Source organism: Plecotus auritus (assembly GCF_963455305.1).
Source record: "Plecotus auritus genome assembly, chromosome: 1".
Classification (NCBI taxonomy): domain Eukaryota; kingdom Metazoa; phylum Chordata; class Mammalia; order Chiroptera; family Vespertilionidae; genus Plecotus; species Plecotus auritus.
Genome location: NC_137770.1, coordinates 115,945,183 through 115,967,914, shown reverse-complemented (window position 1 = coordinate 115,967,914; position 22,732 = coordinate 115,945,183). Strand labels below are relative to the sequence as shown.

Sequence of the window (22,732 nt, the reverse complement as noted above, 5' to 3'; positions counted from 1 at the left end):
GGAAGAGCACAGAGGGCCCCACTCAGCTCTCATGATGGAGACTGGCAGCTGACTGAGCAGCCTCCTGGGCAAAGTTGCCTTCACCTGTTTGCTCCAGATGCCTTCCTGTTGCCATGCCGTGCACACCATATGAACTGTTTTAGCAGTCTATGCACCTGCTCATCCTTCAGGATTCACCCCGAGTGACTCCTCTGAGAGGGCTTACCTGCCTCTGTGTTTACGCCCCTCTGCTTCTTCATGGGGGACCTTATTCTGTAATTTCCTGTGTTCCTGCTTGTCTCAAGAGCAGGGATGAGTCTGATTTATCTCTGTAACCCTTGCACTTAAAAAAGAAGAGGCTCGCTAAGTATTGAGTATTAAATGCCCCACGATGAGCAGTGTCTATGTGTGGGATGGAGGTGTGGAGTGAGGAGGCCTGGCAATTAGACGAAGCCCAGGTGAGAACACCAGAAAAATCAAGAACCGTGAGCCAGGGTTTGGCCGCTTCATTCCCTTGAGTGGACTACAACTACCACAAAGCAGAGAAAATGGACTACAACTCCCAGAAGGCTGTGCGATCACGTAGGCTGCCAGATGCTTACGTGAGGTGTGCCAATTAGAATCAGCTGGAAACCGACAGAGTGCGATATTTGGGGTTTACCCGAGACGCCCCTGGCGAGGGTGAGGAGTCAAAGGAGCTGGGAAACGGGAGGAGGTAAGGGGTCGGAGACTGGGTTTTCTAGCGGAGCAGGTGGGAGGTCAGGCCGGAAAAGCTTCGCTTGCGACAGTGGTTCTGCGGCAGTGCCTATGTCCTCACTTTCGTGTGTGTGTGTGTGTGTGTGTGTGTGTGGTGTGTGTGTGTGTGTCCTCACTTTCGTGTGTGTGTGTGTGTGTGTGTGTGTGTGTGGTGTGTGTGTGTGTGTGCGCGCGCGCGCGCTCCACCTCGTTTTCCTATCTATCTGTGAAGCTCAGCTTGCTCTGTGGATCAGCAAGTAGGGACTGTGGAGCCTGTGGGGACTTCATTTTCCTATATGTGCTCGTGGGCCGGAGCATTAAGGACCTTTTTAGCCTGAAGTGGGGAATTTGTATCGCGTTCTCATCCCCTCTTTGCGCTGCTAGGTGATAGTCCAGTGCTGTTTAATCTGATTTAAATGGGGACCCTGTCAGTTCCCTACACTTACCATTTGCCTTAAAAAAAAAAAAAAAAGGAATCATGATCCTGCTTCCAAAAAGGAATAGGGACTGCCGAAAGGACACACTACTATCTTTTTTTTAAATATATTTTTATTGATTTCAGAGAGGAAGGGAGAGAGAGAGAGATAGAGACATCAATAATGAAAGAGACTCATTGATCCGCTGCCTCCTGCAAGCCCCACACTGGGGAATCCAGCCCCCAACCAGGGTATATGGCCTAACGGGGAATCCAACCATGATCTCTTGGTTCATAATCCATGCTCACCCACTGAGCCACCAGGCCATCTTTTGGTGAAATAGAAAAAGGAGAGAGCCCTAAGATATTTCAGTTATCCCATAGTTCCACCTAAAAGTACTGACTGGCATTTAAAAATTAGAGTGAGGCCAAATTTTGTCAGACAAAAACTTCATGCTGTTTTTTGAAGTATTGGAGGCCCGTGCCAGATAATGGGCAGGAGAGATTCCCATGTTGGGAAAGTGGTGGTGTCTTTGAAACAAGGGTTTTCCACATTTCTCCTTGTGGCTGAGAGTTGGCAGTACTCAGTCTCTTGCTAGTAGCCAGTGCATGTGAAAAATATTATCTATCTCCTCAACATACAGTGTTGAGGAACTTCTCCTAAGGAGATTACAGGTGCAGCAAAGTCAAGTATGCTGGCCTCTGGTTTGTGAGAATAGTCTTAGAATGCCAAGGTCTTGAGTGCTCCCTGGAGAGTTCCTTGCCTTTCCCTGGGGGAGGGGGTTTAAAGTACCCCTGTGGCCATGAGATTCCTTTTTAAAAAATATATTTTTATTAATTTCAGAGAGGAAGGGAAAGGGAAAGAGAGAGAAACATCAATGATAAAGAGAATCATTGGTTGGCTGCCTCCTGCACACCCCACACTGGGGATCTAGCCTGAAACCCAGACCTATGCCCTGACTTGGAATCAAACTGGACCTCCTGGTTCATAGGTCGATGCTCCACCACTGAGCCATGCCGGCCGGGCCATGAGACTCCTTTTAATGACTTTGAGTTTGGGGACAAGGTGACACTTTAGGGAGCGACAAGTGGTTTATTATTACTGAGGCAGAGTAGAGTATGTTGACTGATGGGAGATGGGGCTAGAGCAAAAGCCTGGAGCCCATAGTGAGGGGCTTGGACATTAGGCTAAAGGATTCAAGCGCTTAATGTATGCTGGATCTCTGCCCATCCACCCCTGAGTTACATTCTGCTTTGGTCCTAGGCCCCAGCACCTCATCATTCCTATCTTGGGCTGGGCTCATACCCTGTCTGGCCCTTTCTTAGCCCTGGTTTTTCTCTGGCTCCAGACCTGCCCTTATTGTGACTAGCAGCACCCTGAAACTTTTACTTAACTCTGCCATAATGAAACTCATCAGAGGAGATTTATACACCATGCCCCTGCAACAAACTGAGTCTCTTTACTCTAAAGGACAGAGGAGTTGCCATTTTTCTTTCTGTGGCTTACCTGCATGGCTTGTGCCCTGGGAGCTTGAGGTTCAGTAATCACAGCCTTCAGCCTTGTAACCTCTGCCTGCCAGCTCTTTCTGCTGGTCAAGAGTTCCTTATGAGTACTCAGAGCCCAGGGAAATGAGGTGCTGTCTACAGCTACCTTGGCTATGCAAATAGGTGGTTCTAACAGGAACTGGACAGAGAGTAACAGGCTTACTAGTTTGTGATTTGATCTTTTGTGAGTATAAACAAAAAAACTGCCAGTTGTCATCCTCCATGGGATTATCAGATTGAATTGATTTGACCTTGCTTTCAAATAAATGTTGGTTAAATTATCTACTTTCTATTCCTCAAATATAATTTTCCCTGACCCCCACCTTTTCTAGAAAGGTAGATAAGTTTGGGTCCTTAGCAAAGATTGCTCAGGAGGCCTAGTAGTAAACCTTGGGCTGTCCCACCTACTGCAGGGCATAGTAGAAATCACCAACATGGTGATTGCCCTAAGTTTCACTGATTGCTTTCAGTAACCTGTTCCTTAGGGATGATATCAACTTGATGTGGTGGAGGTTCAGGGGCTGCAGAGATAAAATTCACCTGGTTTTGCAGGAATCTTTCTGTCCTAGCACCAGTTGGCTAGAGTGGGACAGGGTCAAGATTTGAGATCTGGTAGGTAGGTTTCCCTGGAGAGTCAGACGTGTGCTTCCATCACCTACTATGGGTGCTGATCAGCCTGTTGATTAGTTCTGGGAAAAAGCTGGATAGTAGGCCCTCTAGACCTTGCCAGTTGCTAACAGGGCTCTCCAGGCCCTGGAGTAGACTCAGTTTTGCTCTGAGCAAGAAGGGCTTTGACTGAGGTCCTGGTGTAGAGCAAAGATTGAGATCATTGGCAAATGGCACTTCAGGGGAGTCTTACTGAAGGGAACTGGCCTGTGTTTAACCCCTGCTGAGGAGAGTCTGGGCCGCTGGGAGACCCTTACAGGTAGGAGTGGGATAATGAACCTAAATGTGATCCTTAGCTCATGAGGCTGTGTGCCAGACTCTTGAAAGCAAATACTGGGCAAGAGGCCCTAGTGAGCCAAGGGGCCTGTGGTGTGAAGAGGAGGCCCCTCTGGGTGCACAGTCACAGAGGTAGCCATTGGGCAACTTACAGGCACTTCCTCTTCAGAGTCTGCTTTAGTGTCTCTTCCCCTGCTGATTCTGCCCAATTTGAGGACCCTCTAGTACAGAGAGCCATTACCACTGTCTTTCTTGCATTGACTCAAATGTTTCTGCTGGAAGAAGCTTCAAAGATCACCCGGTCCTATCTCTGCATCTTCAGAAGTACCCTGGCCAAGATTACACACCAGGTCATGAGCACAATCATAGACAGGGCCCAGGGCTCCTGATTCACTGGCCAAGTTTCTGTTCTCTGCCTCACCCTGTTTCAGAGGGTGCAGTTTATTATTCATTCAGCAGATGTTTAGGACCTACCAGAAGGCTGGTGGTTGGTGATTATACCTGGGCACACATTCAGGGGACTTGCTGGTGGCAGTGGTAGTGGTGGGGAAGTGAAGAGGGAGAGGCAAGGAAACTGATGAACAAATTGAATCAATGATTATCAAAAAATTGCATCCCAGAGAAGGACCCATCTTAAATGATGTCAGATGTAATTCCTGTCTTCTAAACTCATCTACAGATTCCCTGAAGTCAGCATCTGTTTTCCACAGTTCCTTTGCCCAGTGCTAGATGTCATTGGTCCTTACAGATTGTTGCTGATGGAATAGGTCTTGCTGTCCCAGTCTTCAGAGTATAGGTTTTAGTATGTCCATGTTATCATGGCATTCACATCCAGCAACATCTGAGGGATAAGGAATAAACCAATCAGCTGGTCTCACAGGGTGACCTACATACATCCCTTTATGCTTGTCTCTTCCTGGGCTTGGATTTGTAGAGTGGTGCCCAGTCTGCTCTACAGGGACAGGGACAGAGGCAAATCTCTTAGCTCCCTGAAGCCCTCTAGCCCCCTTGTTGTTGAAGGTTCCACCTCACAGGCATTCTGCCACTCCCTTCAGTCAGTCAGCCTGGCCCACTAGAGTAGCTCCTTACCCTGCCCCTCCAATCTCACCACCACCAGGACCCCCTTCACACTGTCACCAGCACCATCTTTCTAAAATGGAAACTCACCCTTGACCTCACCACCCTTGACACTGCCCTTGACCTGACTTTACAGCCTTACCTCCCCACCCACATTACACTTTAGCTTCACTGCTAAGCTACTCCCTGTTCACCAAGCCTGCCACCTTTCTTTAGACCTTTTCATCTTTGTAAGATTGCTACACTATCAATAACTTGCAAGGTTATTTCCTTCTCTCTCTGGAAAACTTACTTGTCTTTTAGGACTCAACTTGAATGTTAATTTTTCCTCAGACAGTTACTACTGGCAGCTATAGTTTCTGGTATCGACCTTCCTCACAGTGCTGGCCACATTACATTGTAATTGACCTATGTGTGGTGAGGGTGTCTGGCCTTCTTATCAAACTGTGTGCTCCCAGAAGCTGGGACTGCTGATCCCTCAGGAACCCCAGCAGCTGGGGGGTCTAACAGGGTGCTCAATACATTTTGGTTGAATGTATGAATGAAGTGGGCACCCCTTGTTCTGCTTTTAGATCCCAAATCCTGACAGCTTTATGGAGCCCAGTTCTGGCAGGCTCCCAGGACTTGAAGCCACCAGATCCCACATGGAACCAAGGGCCTCATGTCCAGCTGCTGCACCCTTGGTAGAGAGACAGTTCCATGTTCTTGTGGGTGTCACTGGGAGTGTTGCAGCCCTGAAGTTACCTCTTCTGGTGTCAAAGCTTTTGGACATTCCTGGCGTGAGTATCCTTACTAGACAAGCATGGTGACCTCTGACATTAGAGAATTGCTGGTCCTGTGGCCAGCCCACTTTTGTGCAGTGCACAGGGTTTTCTTTTTCTTAATTATGGTGTTTGTGGCAGTCTGTGTACATTGGTGAGGGGAACGCAGGACACAGAGACCGAATTTGCCAGTATAACCAGGAGCTGGATTAGATAGTTTGGACAGAGCTTAAGGGAAGACTGGGAAAGGAACACTGATAAATGGAGGCATTGAGTTTCCATATGTTGACTCTGAGATTCCCGAAGGTCCTGGTGTGGGAGGAGGGCTAGCTGGAGAAATGCAGCAAATTCTCTGTGTCCCCTTCTGCTTTGGTCTCCCTGCCCCTGCTTTCACTCTGTCTTGTACACCGTGGTTCTGTTCTCCCTCCTTAGACACCATGGCTGTCCTCTCAGTCCAAGTGCATTGTTCACAGCTCTGGTTTAAATGTTGCTCCTTCAAGTGTTCAGCAATGCCCAGGGGCAACTGCATTGTGTTCAGTGTGAGGGGTTTAATCCCCAGCCATTGACCAAACCATCTCAACTTTAGTCAGTTTAATATATTGGGGTTCTGGGGTAGATTCTTCTGTGGGAAAAATTCTAGACTTTAAACAGTGTGAAAGCCAGCAGGTAACAACCCATTTCCTCATCTGGTATCCAAGTGCCTTCATTGATCTCCCACTGCCCCACACTCCATTCTGAAGGCCTTTGCTTTGGCCATTCCCTGCCAGGCTGCACTGCCCTCTCTGTCTTCCCAAATTCTGCACAAAAAATGCATGTAGAAACCTTCCTGGCCAGCCTCAACCCATGTGATTTTGCTCCCTTGTGAAACTCACTTAATGTATTAAAATGGTAAGAACATTTTATTCAGAAAAGTTATTGCAATAAGGGAAGAGAGGCCTCAGTATAGAACTGGGCTTAATTCTGACTACAACAAGGAAAAGTGGGGATTTATAGCCAAGTATCAGTGTGGGGGTCAGTGAGTGGAAAAATTGCTCAGAGGAAACATTCTGGCTAAACTGTCCCAACAGGATTCTTGCTGAAGGCAGGCAGGGTGATCAGACATCATCTGGATGAGAAGCCTGATGAGATCCAGGATGGTCAGATATTGAGGGTGCAAGTTTCTGGAGAAACCAACTTATTAGCAGGATTGTTGCTCTTGAGGACAAGGCTCAAAGGCAGGCCAAGTCAAAAAAGTAGCTCACTACAGTTTGGTCAAGGAGAGAATCTTTTTTTTTTTTTAATTTATTGTTTAAGGTATTACAAATAGTAGTACAGGCAGTCCTCAGGTTACGTCGGACTCAATGTATGTTGTTTTGTGGTTAGGTCGCCATTTCCCATTTATTTATTAAAAAAAAAAGTTCTGTCATTTCGACGTATGTACATATGTACTTTATGTTTTTTATTATTTATTTACCACAAGTAAAGGTCAGGAATTGTTATCTTTCTTTTAATTTTTTTTTTATTTTTTATTTAAAAAAAATTTTTATTAAGGTATTACATGTGTAGATATCTTCCTATTGCCCCCCCCTCCCACTCCCATACATGCCCTCACCCCCCAGTGTCTTGTGTCCATTGGTTATGCTTATATGCATGCATATAACTCCTTCGGTTGATGTCTTATCTCCCCCACCTCTCCCTAACCTTCCCGCTGTAATTTGACAGTCTGTTTGATGCTTTACTGCCTCTGTATCTATCTTTTTGTTCATCAGTTTATAATGTTCTTTATTATCCAAAAATGAGTGAGATCATGTGGTATTTTTCTTTCATTGACTGGCTTATTTCACTTAGCATAATGCTCTCCAGTTCCATCCAGGTTGCTGCAAATGGTAAGAATTCCTTCTTTTTTTACAGCAGCGTAGTATTCCGTTGTGTAGATGTACCATAGTTTTCTGATCCATTCATCTGCTGATGGACATTTAGGTTGTTTCCAAATCTTAGCTATTGTAAATTGTGCTGCTATGAACATAGGGGTGCATATACCCATTCTGATTGGTGTTTCTAGTTTCTTAGGATATATTCCTGGGAGTGGTATTACTGGGTCAAATGGGAGTTCTATTTTTAGTTTTTTGAGGAAACTCCATACTGTTCTCCACAGTGGCTGCACCAGTCTGCATTCCCACCAGCAGTGAAGGAGGGTTCCTTTTTCTCCGCATCCTCGCCAGCACTTGTTGTTTGTTGATTTGTTGATGATAGCCATTCTGACAGGTGTGAGATGGTACCACATTGTTGTTTTGATTTGCATCTCTCGGATAATTAGTGACTTTGAGCATGTTTTCATATGTCTCTTGGCCTTCCTTCTGTCTTCTTTCGAAAAAATTCTATTTAGGTCCATTGCCCATTTTTTTTATTGGATCATTTATTTTCCTTTTATTAAGTTGTATAAGTTCCCTGTAGATGTTGGAGATCAAACCTTTATCAGTGATAACATTTGCAAATATGCTCTCCCATACAGTGGGCTTTCTTGTTTTGTTGATGGTTCTTTTTTTTGCTGTGCAAAAGCTTTTTATTTTGATATAGTCCCATTTGTTTATTTTCTCTTTATTTTCCATTGCCCTAGGAGTGATATCAGTGAAGAAATTGCTTTGGCATATGTCTGAGATTTCTCTGCCTGTGGATTCTTCTAGTATTTTTATGGTTTCCCGTCTTATGTTTAAGTCCTTTATCCATTTTGAGTTTATTTTTGTGTATGGTATAAGTTGGTGGTCTAGTTCCATTTTTTTGCATGTATCTCTCCAGTTTTCCCAACACCATTTATTGAAGAGACTGTCTTGACTCCATTGTATGTTCATGCCTCATTTGTCAAATATTAATTGGGCATAGTGGTTTGGGTCGATATCTGGGCTCTCTATTCTATTCCATTGGTCTATATGCCTGTTCTTATTCCAGTACCAGGCTGTTTTGAGAACAGTGGCTTTGTAATACAGCTTGAAATCTAGTATTGAGATCCCTCCTACTTTGTTCTTCTTTCTCAGGATTGCTGTGGCTATTCGGGGTCTTTTTTTATTCCAGATGAATTTTTGGAGAGTTCTTTCCAGATCTGTGAAATATGCCGTTGGTATTTTAATAGGGAGTGCGTTGAATCTATAGATTGCTTTGGGTAGTATGGACATTTTAATGATGTTGATTCTACCAATCCATGAACACGGTATGCTCTTCCATCTAATTATGTCTTCCTCTATCTCTTTTTTCAATGTCTTGTAGTTTTCTGAGTAGAGGTCTTTTACCTCCTTATTTAAGTTTATTCCTAGGTATCTTAATTTTTTTGGTGCAATGGTAAATGGGATTGTTTTCTTAGTCTCTCTTTCTGTAAGTTCACTATTGGCATATAGAAATGCCATAGATTTCTTGGCGTTAATTTTGTATCCTGCTACATTGCTGAATTCATTTATTAAGTCTAATAATTATTTGATGGAGTCTTTAGGGTTTTCTATGTACAGTATCATGTTATCTGCGAATAAGGACAGTTTTACTTCTTCTTTTCCAATTTGGATGCCTTTTATTTCTTCTTCTTGTCTAATCGCAATGGCTAGTACTTCCAGTACTATGTTGAACAGGAGTGGTGAAAGCGGGCATCCTTGTCTTGTTCCTGTTCTTAGGAGAAATGGTTTTAGTTTTTGTCCATTGAGTATGATGTTGGCTGTGGGTTTGTCATATATGGCTTTTATTATGTTGAGGTATGATCCTTCTATTCCTACCTTGCTGAGAGTTTTTTTTTTTTTTTATCAAAAATGGGTGTTGGATTTTGTCAAATGCTTTTTCTGCATCAATTGATATGACTATGTGGTTTTTATCTCTCAATTTGTTTATGTGATGTATCACGTTTATTGATTTGCGGATATTGTACCATCCTTGCATCCCCGGGATAAATCCTACTTGGTCATGGTGTACGATCTTTCTGATGTACTGCTGGATCCGATTTGCTAGAATTTTGTTGAGGATTTTGGCGTCTATGTTCATGAGGGATATTGGCCTGTAATTCTCTTTCATCGTGTTGTCTTTATCTGGTTTTGGTATTAGGGTGATGCTGGCTTCATAGAATGAGCTTGGAAGTGTTCCTTCCTCTTGAATTTCTTGAAATAGTCTGGGAGGATAGGTTTTAGTTCTTCCTTGAATGTTTGGTAAAACTCCCCTGTGTAGCCATCTGGTCCCGGGCTTTTATTTGCTGGAAGCTTTTTAATGACTGCTTCAATTTCTTCCATAGTTATTGGCCTATTGAGATTTTTAGATTCTTCCTGATTGAGTTTTGGAAGGTTGTATTTTTCTAGGAATATGTCCATTTCCTCCAGGTTGTCTAATTTGTTGGAATAGAGTTGTTCATAATATTTTTTAACAATCCTTTGTATTTCTTTGGGGTCTGTTGTTATTTCTCCTCTTTCATTTCTGGTTTTGTTTATTTGGGTTCTCCCTCTTTGCTTCTTGGTGAGCCTGGCTAAAGGTTCATCAATCTTGTTTATCCTTTCCAACAACCAACTCTTGGTTTTGTTGATCTTTTGTATTGTTTCTTTGGTCTCTATGTCGTTTATCTCTGCTCTGATCTTTATTATTTCCTTCCTTCTGCTTACACTGGGCTTTTCTTGTTGCTCTTGCTCTAACTCTTTGAGTTGTAGGGTTAGATAATTTATTACCATTGTTTCTTGTTTTTTGCAGTAGGCTTGTAGAGCTATGAACTTCCCTCTCAAGACTGCTTTCGCTGTGTCCCATAGATTTTGGATTGTTGTGTTTTCATTGTCATTTGTTACAATGATGCTTTTTATTTCTTCTTTGATCTCTCTGGTAACCCAGTCATTGTTTAATAGCATACTATTTAGTCTCCAAGTGTTTGATTTTTTTGGATTGTTTTTATTGTAGTTGATTTCCAGTTTTATGCCATTGTGATCTGAGAAGTTGCTTGATATGATTTCTATCTTCTGGAATTTGAAGAGACTTTGCCTGTGTCCTAATATGTGGTCTATCCTTGAAAATGTTCCATGTGTGCTGGAGAAGAATGTATATTCTGTATCTTTGGGGTGGAATGTTCTGAAGTTGTCAATTAAGTCCATCTGATCTAGTGTGTCACTTAGGATTGTTGTTTCTTTGCTGATTTTTTGTTTAGAGGATTTATCCAGTGGTGTCAGTGGGGTATTAAAGTCCCCTACTATGACTGTATTGCTATCAATCTCTCCCTTGATATCTTCCAGAAGTTGTTTTATGTATTTGGGTGCTCCTGTATTGGGTGCATATATGTTTACCAGAGTTATATCTTCTTGTTGAATTGCTCCCTTTAGTATTATGAAGTGGCCTTCCTTATCTCTTGTTATGGCCTTTACTTTGAGGTCTATTTTATCAGATATAAGTATTGCAACTCCAGCTTTTTTCTCATTGCCATTTGCCTGAAAAATGTTTTTCCATCCCTTCACTCTCAGTCTGTGTGAATCCTTTGTTCTGAGGTGGGTCTCTTGCAGACAGCAAATATATGGGTCATGTTTTCTTATCCATTCAGCTACCCTATACCTTTTTTTTTTTTTTTTCCTTTTTTTAAAAAGTATATTTTATTGATATTTTATTTATTTATTTATTTTATTTTTTTTTAATAAATCTTTATTCAGATTATTACAATTATTTCTCCTTTTTCCCCCCATAGCTCCCCTCCACCCCTTTCCCACCCCACCTTCTGCCCTTACCTCCCCCCCACTGTCCTCATCCATAGGTGTATGATTTTTGTCCATTCTCTTCATGAACCCCCCATACTCCTTTCCCCCTGAGAATTATCAGTCCACTCCCTTTCTATGCCCCTGATTCTATTATATTCACCAGATTATTCTGCTCCTCAGGTTTTTAATTCACTTGATTTTTAGGTTCGCTTGTTGATAGATATGTATTTGTTGTTCATAATTTTTCTCTTTACTTTTTTCTTCTTCCTCTTCTTTAAGAATACCTTTCAGCATTTCATATAATACTGGTTTGGTGGTGATGAACTCCTTCAGCTTTTTCTTATCTGTGAAGCTCTTTATCTGCCCTTCAATTCTGAATGATAGCTTTGCTGGGTAGAGTAATCTTGGTTGTAGGTTCTTGCTATTCATCACATTGAAAATTTCTTGCCACTCCCGTCTGGCCTGCATAGTTTCTGTTGAGAAGTCAGCTGACAGTCGTATGGGTGCTCCCTTGTAGGTAATTAACTGTTTTTCTCTTGCTGCTTTTAATATTCTCTCTTTGTCTTTTGCTCTTGGCATTTTAATTATGATGTGTCTTGGTGTGGTCCTCTTTGGATTCCTTTTGTTTGGGGTTCTGTGGGCTTCCTGGACTTGTAAGTCTATTTCTTTCACCAGGTGGGGGAAGTTTTCGGTCATTATTTCTTCAAATAGGTTTTCAGTATCTTGCTCTCTCTCTTCTTCTGGCACCCCCATAATTCTGATGTTGTTACGCTTGAAGTTGTCCCAGAGTCTTCTTACATTATCTTCAACTTTTTGGATTTTTTTTTTTGCTTTTTGCTTTTTCGGTTGAGTGTTTTTTGCTTCTTTGTATTTCAATTCTTTGACTTGATTCTTGTGTTCCTCTATTCTGTTTCTGGGTCTCTGTATAATATTTTTTATTTCAGTCAGTGTATGTTTAATTTCTAGTTGGTCCTTTTTCATATCTTCGAGGGTCTCGTTATATTTATCGGCCTTTTCTAGGATATTCTTAAAAAGTCTTATAACGGTGGTTTTGAATTCTATATCCAGTCGTTTGTTTTCCTCCATTTCTTTCGTTTGTGATCTGATTCTTTGACCCCGCATTTTCACTGATTCCCTGAGTTGGTAAGGTAGATATTTGTGCTAGGTTTCCAATATGGCCCAGTGGGTCTGCTTCCCCAGTTAACCTGAGGTGGACACTCTTGGTGCACCCCTTTGTGGACTGTGTGTACAGCCTTGTTGTAATTAAGTCTTTATTGTTGTTGGTATCACTGGGAAGAATTGACCTCCGGGTCAGCTGGCTGTAAGGATCAGCTGTGTCTATGCTGGGAGAAGCCCGGTGCTGGAGACAGCCTTATAGGATTAGACTTGCCAAATTGCAATAGCCTCTGTGCTCAGCTTGGATGGGGTGGAGCCTCAGTCTTGGCTTCCTGTCAGCCCCGCCGCTGCGCGCACGTGTGCGCTTTCAGTCCTCCGCCTTCCCCAGCTCGAGTCTCCGCCTGAGAGTCCAGACTCCCCCCACAAGAGCGTGGGTCCCCAGGGGCTCGCCTGGAACCGGGGTTCACTGCAGTCAGAACTGGGGCACACTGCCGTCAGGCGCCTCTGACTCCCCTCCACCAGGGAAAGCCGGCGGCAACCTCCGCAGCCCTTGTGCGCACCGGCGCGGGCGCGCTTTCAGTCCTCTGTTTTCCCCGGCTCCCGAGTCTCCGCCCGAGAGTCCAGACTCCCCCCACAAGAGCGTGGGTCCCCAGGGGCTCGCCTGGACCTGGGGTTCACTGCAGTCAGAACTGGGGCTCAGTGCAGTCAGAATCCTCTGACTCCCCTCCACTAGGGAAAGCCTGTGGCAACCCCCGCAGCCCTTGTGCGCACCGGCGCAGGCGCTCTTTCAGTCCTCTGTTTTCCCCGGCTCCCGAGTCTCCGCCCGAGAGTCCAGACTCCCCCCACAAGAGCGTGGGTCCCCAGGGGTTCGCCCGGAACTGGGGTTCAGTGCAGTCAGAACTAGGGTTCAGTGCGGTCGGAGGCTTCCTTCCCCCTTCCGCCAGAGGAAGTCAGCCAGGCTCTCAGCCGCCCTTCCTCTCTGCGCGCACAAAGCCCCTTTGCCGTACCTCCAATTCTCTGTGAGCTTTTCTCCTTCCTTCTAGTTGTAGAATTTTCACTCAGCCAGCTTTCCTGTGGTTCTGGATGGTGTCCGTTCTGTCTTTTAGTTGTAGTTTTGAAATTGTTGTGCGAGGCAGCCGTTTAGGTGTTTACCTATGCCGCCATCTTGGTTTCTCCTACCCTATACCTTTTGATTGGTGCATTTAATCCATTTACGTTTAATGTTATTATGGACAAGTACATGTTTGTTGTCATATTTTTCCTTAATGTTTATGTTTCTTCTTGCCTTTCTCTTTCTTCTTTTTACAGCAGTCCCTTCAGCATTTCTTGCGTTGCTGGCTTGGTAGTGATAAACTCTGTTAGTCCTTTTTTGTCTGTGAAGCTCCTGATTCCACCTTCAATTTTGAATGATAGCCTTACTGGGTATAGTATTCTTGGGTTCAGTACCTTGCTTTGCATCACTTTGTAAATTTCATTCCATTCCCTTCTGGCCTGGTGTGTTTCTATTGAGAAATCCATTGATATTCTAATAGGAGAACCATTGTAGGTAACTTTCTGTCTCTCTCTGGCAGCCTTTAAGATTCTTACTTTGTCATTGGTGTTTGCCAATTTAATTATGATGTGTCTTGGTGTCGGTCTTTTAGGGTTCATCTTGTTTGGGACTCTATGTGCTTCTTGGACTTGCATGGTTTTTTTCTTGCCAGTATCAGGGAAGTTTTCTGTTATTATTTCTTCAAACAGGTTTTCTATTCCTTGCTTCTCTTCCTCTCCTTCTGGTACCCCTATTATGCGAATATTGTTTCGTTTTGTGTTGTCCCAAAGCTCCCTTAGGCTCTCCTCTTGCTTTTTAAGTCTTTTTTTTCCAGTTGCTGCTGTGTTTGTGTGTTTTTTCCTACCTTGTCTTCTAATTTGCTGATGCGGTCCTCAGCCTCTTCTAGTCTACTGTTTAAGCCTTCCATTGTGTTCTTTATTGCAGCTATGTCGTTCTTCATCTCCTCTTGGTTCTTTTTCATGTTGGGGACATTCTTATTCAGCTCCTTATAATTCTCATTGAGTTGCGTGTATTTGTCATCCATCTGTTTAAACATCCTTATAGCCATTACTCTGAATTCTTTCTCTGTTAAGCTGCTAGCCTCAATTTCATTTAACTCCCTTTCTGGTGATTCCTCTTTTTCTTTCCTTTGGGGGTTGCTTTTTTGTCTTCCCATGTCTTCCTGTAATGTTTTAATTGTAGATCCAATTGCTTTGCTACCCAGGTTCTTTTGGGGATGGTGCTACTGGTTTAATCTCTCAGTTCTCTTGGGCTTGGTAATCTAGTGTAGCTCCCTACTTGAGCTATTTGGGTTCTCTTGATGTAGGCCTGTGAGCTTGAGAGACACAACTGTGGTATCTAGAAGTCAGCAGCTGTGGAGGGGAGTGTCCCAATTTTTGCTGTCTTGCACCCTTAGTTGAAATCACGCGTGCCCCGCAGGGACTCACAGTGGCACCCAGGAACCATCTATTGGGGTGATGGGGTTCTGGGGGCCTGCACTCTGGAAAGGCGTGACTGTGGTGTCCAGAGTTCTGTAGTTGTGGGGTGGGCAGACTCAGCTTTTGCTGCTGTACCTGTAGTGGATAGGCACTCACTCCCAGTGATGGCTCACAGGGGCACCCACAGTACGTTTGCCTGCAAGGCACACTGAAGCTCTCTGAAGGGCCCTGGCAGTGTAGCCACATAATTGAGGCATCTGTGGGTAGGTCTCCAGGATGAGTGAATTCAGAATTTCTACTGCCAGGGCGGGGAGTGTGCCCCTTTTTGTCCAAGATCACACCCAGGGAGAGCTCACAGTGGCTCCCACTAGCACCCTGTGGGTAGATGGGCTCAAGGAAACTCTGCCTGTTGGAAATTCGCATCTGTGGAGGTGCGTTTGCCAGCGCAGAGCTCTGATGCACTCTGAGGGGTCCTGGCACTGAGGTTGAGCAGCTGGGGTGAATGTGGGCAGTTATTCAGGAAGAGGGAGTTCAGAATTTCTACTGCAGGGCAGCGAGTCTTTGTACAGAATCACACCCAGCAGTAGCTCAAAGCAGCTCCCCAGAAGACCCTATGGATAGATGGGCTCAGGGTGCCTGCCCTTTGGAAATGTGCACATCTGTGGCGGTGAGTTTGCTGGCACAGAGCTCTGACGCACTTTGAGGGGCCCTGGCACTGAAGTTACCCTGCTGGGGTGTCTGTGCAGGTGTCCAGGATGAGTGAATTCAGAATTTCTACTGCCAGGGGCGGAGGGTGGGGGCAGCGCGTCCCTGTTTGTCCAAGATCACACCCAGCCAGGACTCTCAGCAGCTCCCACAAGCGCCCTGTGGGTAGATGGGTTCAGGGTGCCTGCCCGTTGGAAGTGTGCGTGCGGACTGGCGGTGCCTTTGCCCGCGCAGAGCTCTGACACACTTTGAGCAGCGGCCCTGGCACTGAAGTTAAACAGCTGGGATGTATGTGGGCAGTTATTCAGGAGGAAGGAGTTCAGAGTTTCTACTGCAGGGCAGCGCATCCTTGTCTGTATAGAATTACACCCAGCAGGGGCTCAAAGCAGCTCCCCAGAGGACCCTGTGGGTATATGGGCTCAGGTTGCCTGCCCTTGTCTGTTGCGGTGAGTTTGCCTGCGCAGAGCTCTGACGCACTCTGAGGGGCCCTGGCACTGAAGTTGCACAGCTGGGGTGTCCGTGGGCAGTTATTCAGGAAGAGGGAGTTCAGAATTTCTACTGCAGGGCCACGTGCCCTTGTCTGTACAAAATCACACCCACGGGGGCTCGCAGTGGCTCCCAGGCACTGCCTATGGAGTGATGTGCCCTGGATGCCTGCACGCTGGAAACACGCTAATGTTTTGTCTGGAGTTCTGCCGCTGGGGAGGGGGAGGTTGCACTTACTGCTGCCGAGCGGTGCACCTTTGGAGGTGGAGGTCCCAGGGTCCGCGGGTCTGTGGGTGGGGCAGCAGGATTTTGGCTGGAGTGGCTGCTGGGTCGCAGGGCAGTTCCAAGGTCTGTCTGGTTGGTGGTGTTGATGAGTTCCTAAAAAAGGCCGTTCTCCCCTTCAAGATGGCGTGGGCTCTGTGCTAGAGTCCCACAGTCCGCAGTCCGGGGAGTGCCTGCAGCGGTGGTAGTCTCTCCTTGTCCAAGAGAGCCTGTCTGCCAGCCCCTGCTGCTCCTACAAGATTTAACTGTCCCTTACCCACACACACACACCATACACATCCACACACTCTCCTTTCATACCCTCACTCACTCACTTCCTCTCCCTCACCTCTGTCCTGCCAGCCGCCATCTTTTTTCCCTCTCATTCAGTGTCTTTTAATTTTTTTTACTGTTTCACTTCATTACTGCTGTGTATGTGCTCCATGTGAGTGACGTAGGTGCTTATATAGGTGGGTTCCGACTTACGGCGAAAATCGCGTTATGTCGCGCCGTAGGAACGGATCTCCCATGTAACCCAAGGACCTACTGTACATATGTCTCCTTTTTTTTCCCCCATTGACCTCCCCCTGGCCTTCCTTACACCCTGGTACTTGCCTTCACACCCCGCCCCCCCCCCTCCGCAGTGTTGGTTGTGCTTATATGCATGCATACAAGTCCTTCAGTTGATCTCTTACCCCCCCAAACCTCCCCTACCTTCCCCCTGTAGTTTGATAGTCTGTTTGATGCTTCTTTGCCTCTCTCTATTTTTGTTCAACAGTTTATAATGTTCTTTATTTTCCATAAATGAGTGAGATCCTGTGGTATTTGTCTTTCACTGCCTGGCTTATTTCACTTAGCATATTGCTCTCCAGTTCCATCCATGCTGTTGTTGCAAATGGTAATAATTCCTTCTTTTTTATGGCAGCATAGTATTCTATTGTGTAGATGTACCATAGTTTTCTGATCCAGTCATCTGCTGATGGGCACCTAGGCTGTTTCCAAATCTTAGCTATTGTAAATTGTGCTGCTATGAACATAGGGGTGCATATACCCATTCTGATTGGTGTTTCTAGTTTCTTAGGATATATTCCTGGGAGTGGTATTACTGGGTCAAATGGGAGTTCTGTTTTTAGTTTTTTGAGGAAACTCCATACTGTTCTCCACAGTGGCTGCACCAGTCTGCATTCCCACCAGCAGTGAAGGAGGGTTCCTTTTTCTCCGCATCCTCGCCGGCACTTGTTGTTTGTTGATTTGTTGATGATAGCCATTCTGACAGGTGTGAGGTGGTACCTCATTGTTGTTTTGATTTGCATTCCTCGGATAATTAGTGACTTTGAGCATGTTTTCATATGTTTCTTGATTTTCTGAATGTCCTCTTTCGAAAAGTGTCTATTTAGATCCTTTGCCCATTTTTTGATTGGATTGTTTATCTTCCTTTGGTTAAGTTGTATGAGTTCCCTGTAAATGTTGGCGATTAAACCCTTATCGGAGATAACATTGGCAAAGATGTTCTCCCATGCAGTGGGCTTTCTTGTTTTTATTGTTGATGCTTTCTTTTGCTGTGAAAAAAACTTTTTATTTTGGTGTAGTCCCATTTGTTTATTTTCTCTTTAGTTTCCATTGCCCTAGGAGCTGTATCGGTAAAGATATGGCTACAACAAATGTCTGCTATTTTGCTGCCTATGGCTTCTTCTAAGATTTTTATGGTTTCCCATCTTACGTTTAAGTCATTTATCCATTTTGAGTTTATTTTTGTGTATGGTGTAAGTTGGTGGTCTAGTTTCATTTTTTTTTTTTTTTTGCAAGTATCTGTCCAGTTTTCCCAACACCATTTATTGAAGAGACTGTCTTGTCTCCATTGTATGCTCTTGCCTCCTTTGTCAAATATTAATTGAGCATACTGGCTTGTGTCGATTTCTGGGTTCTCTGTTCTGTTCCACTGGTCTATATGTCCTTATGCCAGTATCAGGCAGTTTTGAGAAAAATGGCTTTGTAGTATAGCTTGATAATCTGGTATTGTGATCCCTCCAACATTGTTCATCTTTCTCAAGATTGCTGCAGCTATTCAAGGTCTTTTTTTTTTAATTTTTTTATTAAGGTATTATATGTGTACATATCTTACCATTGCCCCCACCCCCACCCCATCGAGGTCTTTTTTTATTCCAGATGAATTTTTGAAGAATTTGTTCTAGGTCTTTGAAGTATGCCATTGGTATTTTTATGGGGATTGCATTGAATTTATAGATTGCTTTGGATATTATGGACATTTTAATGATGTTGATTCTACCAATCCATGAACATGGTATATTCTTCCATTTGTTCATGTCTTCCTTTATCTCTTTTTTTTAGCATCCTGAAATTTTCTGAGTACAGGTCCTTTGTCTCCTTGGTTAAGTTTATTCCTAGGTATCTTAATTTTTTTGTTGTAATGGTAAATGTGATTGCTTTTTAAAAAAAAAAATATATATATATATATATATATATATATTATTGATTTTTTACAGAGAGGAAGGGAGAGGGATAGAGAGCTAGAAACATAGATGAGAGAGAAACATCAATCAACTGCCTCCTGCACACACCCTACTGAGGATGAGCCCACAACCAAGGTACATGCCCTTGACTGGAATCGAACTCGGGACCCTTCAGTCTGCAGGCCGACACTCTGTCCACTGAGCCAAACTGGTTAGGGCTGGGATTGCTTTTTAAATTTCTCTTTCTGTGAGTTCACTATTGGTGTATAGAAAAGCCATAGACTTCTGGGTGTTAATTTTGTATCCTGCTACATTGCCAAATTCACTTATTAAATCTAGTAGTTTTTTGATGGAGTCTTTGGGGTTTTCTATGTACAATATCATGTCATCTGTGAATAAGGACAGTTTTCCTTACTTCTTCTTTTCCAATGTGGATGCCTTTTATTTCTTCTTCTTGTCTGATCACAATGGCTAGTACTTCCAGTACTATGTCGAACAGGGGTGGTGAGAATGGGCATCCCTGTCTTGTTCCTGTTCTTAGGTGAAATGGTTTTAGTTTTTGCCCATTGAGTATGATGTTGGCTTTAGGTTTGTCATATATGGTTTTTATATGTTGAGGTATTATCCTTCTATTCCTACCTTGCTGAGAGGTTTTATCAAGAAATGGTGTTGAATTTTGTCAAATGCTTTTTCTGCATCAATGGATATGATTATATGGTTTGTATCTGTAAGTTTGTTTATGTGGTGTATCACATTTATTGATTTGTGGATATTGTACCATCCTTGCTTCCCCAGAATAAATTCCACTTGGTCATGGTGTATGATCTTTCTAATGTAATGCTGAATTCGATTTGCTGGAATTTTGTTGAGGATTTTGGTGTCTATGTTCATGAGGGATATTGGCCTGTAATTCTCTTTTTTGTATTATCTTTATCTGGTTTTGAGATTAGGGTAATGCTGGCTTCATAGAAAGAGCTTGGAAGTGCTCCTTCCTCTTGAATTTTTTGGAATAGTCTGAGGAAGGTAGGTTTTATTTCTTCTTTGAATGTTTGATAAAACTCCCCTGTGAAGCCGTCTGGTCCAGGGCTTTTGTTTGTTGGAAGTTTTTTGATGACTGCTTCAATTTCCTCCATAGTTATCGGCCTATTCAGATTTTTTGATTCCTCCTGGTTGAGTTTTGGAAGGTCGTATTTTTCTAGGAATATGTTCATTTCTTCTAGGTTGATGAGTTTGTTGGAGTAGAGTTGCTCATGGTATTTTTTTACAATTCTTCGTATTTTTGTGGGGTCTGTTCTTATTTCATCTCTTTCGTTTCTGATTTTGTTTATTTGGTTCCTCTCTCTTTGCTTCTTGGTGAGCCTGGCTAGAGGTTCATCAATCTTGTTTATCCTTTCAAAGAACCAGCTCTTGGTTTCATTGATATTTATTTATTTATTTATTTATTTATTTATTTATTTATTTATTTATTTATTTATTTTTGGTCTCTATGTCGTTTATCTCTGCTCTGATCTTTATTATTTCCTCCCTTCTGCTCACACTGGGCTTTTCTTGTTGCTCTCTTTCTAATTCTTCAAGTTGCAGAGTTAGATGGTTTATTACCAGTTTTTCTTGTTTTTTTTGAGGTAGGCTTGTAATGCTATGAACTTCCCTCTCAGGATTGCTTTCACTGTGTCCCAAAGATTTTGGATTGTTGTGTTTTCATTGTCGTTTGTTTCTAGGATTTTTTTTATTTCTTCTTTGATCTCTTTGGTAACCTACTCATTGTTTAATGGTATGCTATTCATCCTCTAAGTGTTTGAATTTTTATGATTGTTTTTACTGTAGTTGATTTCTAATTTTATGCCATTGTGATCCGAGAAGATGCTTGATATGATTTCAATCCTCTTGAATTTGGAGACTTTGCCTGTGTCCCAATATGTGGTCTATCTTTGAAAATGTCCCATGTGCGCTTGCGAAGAATGTATATTCTGTAGTTTTGGGGTGGAATGTTCTAAAGATGTCAATTAAGTCCATCTGATCCAATGAGTCGTTTAGGATTGATGTTTCTTTGCTAATTTTTTTTCTAGATGATTTATCCAGTGATGTTAATGGGGTATTAAAGTCTCCTACTATGATTGTGTTGCTGTCAATCTCTCCCCAGATATCTTCCAGAAGTTTTATGTATTTGGGTGCTCCTGCATTGGGTGCACATATGTTTACCAGAGTTATATCCTCTAGTTGTACTGATCCCTTTAGAATTATGAAGTGGCCTTTCTTGTCTCTTGTTATGGTTTTCACTTTGAGGTCTATTTTGTCAGATATAAGTATTGCTACCCCACTTTTTTTTCATTTCCATTTGCCTGATAGATATTTTCCATCCCTTCACTTTCAGTCTGTGTGAGTCCCTTGTTCTGAGGTGGGTCTTCAAGGAGAGAATCTTAAGATTAAGATGTGGAACCATCAACTGCCTCTGACACTGCTTGTGTTGTTGGAGACTACTTTTGTGGAGTGGTGTTAAGCCTCTGGGGCTCAGGTAATGCTTTTCCTTGATTGTTATCTGCATAGCTCCTGATGCAGGATGGAACAGGTGGGTGTACCCGGTGTGTCCAGCAGGGAGCAGTGCTCATCAGCAGATGACCATGTTGAGATTCCAGTCAGGGGCTGAGAAATATTTCACTTCTTTAACTTTCCATGAACTTCTGCCCAGAAAATCAGCCCCACACCTCACCCCTCCAGGCCAGGAGAAGCAGTAAAGCAGGCAGCCATGGATGCCAGCTAGGCCAGATGGGGAAAGAGAGGAGAGTCTCGGGGCTATTCTGAGACTGGGCACTGGTGCTGCTGGGGCAGGGCTACCTGGGGCCTGCCACCCTCATGTGCCCTAAACTGTTGGTAAAAGCTGGCCAGCAGAGCCCTGAGGGTGGGAGGCCTGGAAGGGGTTGCAGTAGCAGCAGCCTCTGCCACTGCCCCCCTAGGGAGGAAGACACATGGTTCCCCTTTCCCATAGCCCCAGAGCACGTACTTTTCCAGACTGGCTGGTGGCAGGGAGTCCTATCCCAGGAAACAGATGGGCAGCTTCAGAGCTAGGGGAAATGACAGCTCCACGCATCCTGCCATTCCACGCAGTCAGCATTTATAGGGGTATGAAGAAAGGGTTGTCTGGAGCAGGAAGGTTCTCCAGCCCACTCCAGGCTTTTTAGCCTAGTCTGCTAAGGGACAGACTGTATCTGGAACAGGACTCCGTTTTCCCTCTCTGGCTGGAGTTGAAGCCAAAAGACCGGTAGCCAGAAAGGCATTGACCTGGGGAAAAGGATGACCTGGCTCAGCCTCTTGGAGCCTGCTTTTTTTGGTTTAAAATTAGGATGACCACTCTCACCCATCCCTTTGGGATCTTGTCAAGGCTGAGAAAGGGGACACAGATGAAACAGTTTGTCATCTGTGCCAAAAGCTAGGCACAGCTCCTGGCACATGAAAGCATTTAACAGTGTTTGTTTCCTGTCCTTCACTCTCTTTCCCTGTACTGTTGTGTCCTTTGGGCCAGCCATGTGGGAAGAGTCATGGGAGCCACAATCCATCTGTTTAAGTGGAAGGTCCACATTCATGTCACCTTTGGCTCTCTCATCCTGCAGGTAGACAGCTCCTCAAAGAGCCTGGGTTTGCTTGGTGGGGCCCTTGTGAGGTGTTGGTAACTAAGGGGGATCCCTGGCTTGCCTTGTGTTGGCCCTGAGGTAGCACATTTCTGATGGCACTGATCTCCCCATTTCTGCATCACCCCCCAGGAGCAATCTTTGTCCCTTGAAGCAGTCCTTCTCTGCTCTTTGTCTAAGTCATGGGTTCACCTGCCAAGATGTCATTAGGTATACCTAGATTCTGACTAGCAAACAAGAAGCTGGGGTGTGGCTGCAGAGAGTTGAGTGATTCTGCACATGTGGCTCATAACTACTCCTGATTCACCTGTGTCCAGTAATCCCAGCAGAGCCACTGACCTAGAGCCAGACAGGGAAATTGTGAGGGGATAAGGGAGAGGAGTGGATTTGGCCTCAAGACTCACATACCAACTATCCGGGAAGGGTGACCACCAACAAAGTAGCCTTGGAGTCTTTATGTGAGGTGGGGGGAGTTGGA

At 44.1% G+C, this 22,732-nt stretch overlaps 1 protein-coding gene across 8 annotated transcripts in view; it reads left to right on the top strand.

The window, feature by feature from the left end:
* The first annotated feature begins 563 nt into the window (after positions 1–563).
* Positions 564–22,732, top strand: part of PPCDC (phosphopantothenoylcysteine decarboxylase) — a 39,295-nt gene continuing 17,126 nt past the window's right edge. For 2 of the 8 annotated variants that reach the window (XM_080667134.1, XM_080667133.1), the window contains exons 1-2: positions 564–660; positions 5,266–5,472. In XM_080667134.1, coding sequence (XP_080523260.1) covers positions 5,287–5,472 — 186 coding nt within the window. In that variant the 5' untranslated portion in view covers positions 564–660; positions 5,266–5,286. Of the gene's footprint in view, positions 695–5,265; positions 5,473–22,732 lie in introns of all 8 variants that reach the window. The other 6 variants (XM_080667136.1, XM_080667132.1, XM_080667138.1 and 3 more) reach the window with 4 other exon arrangements.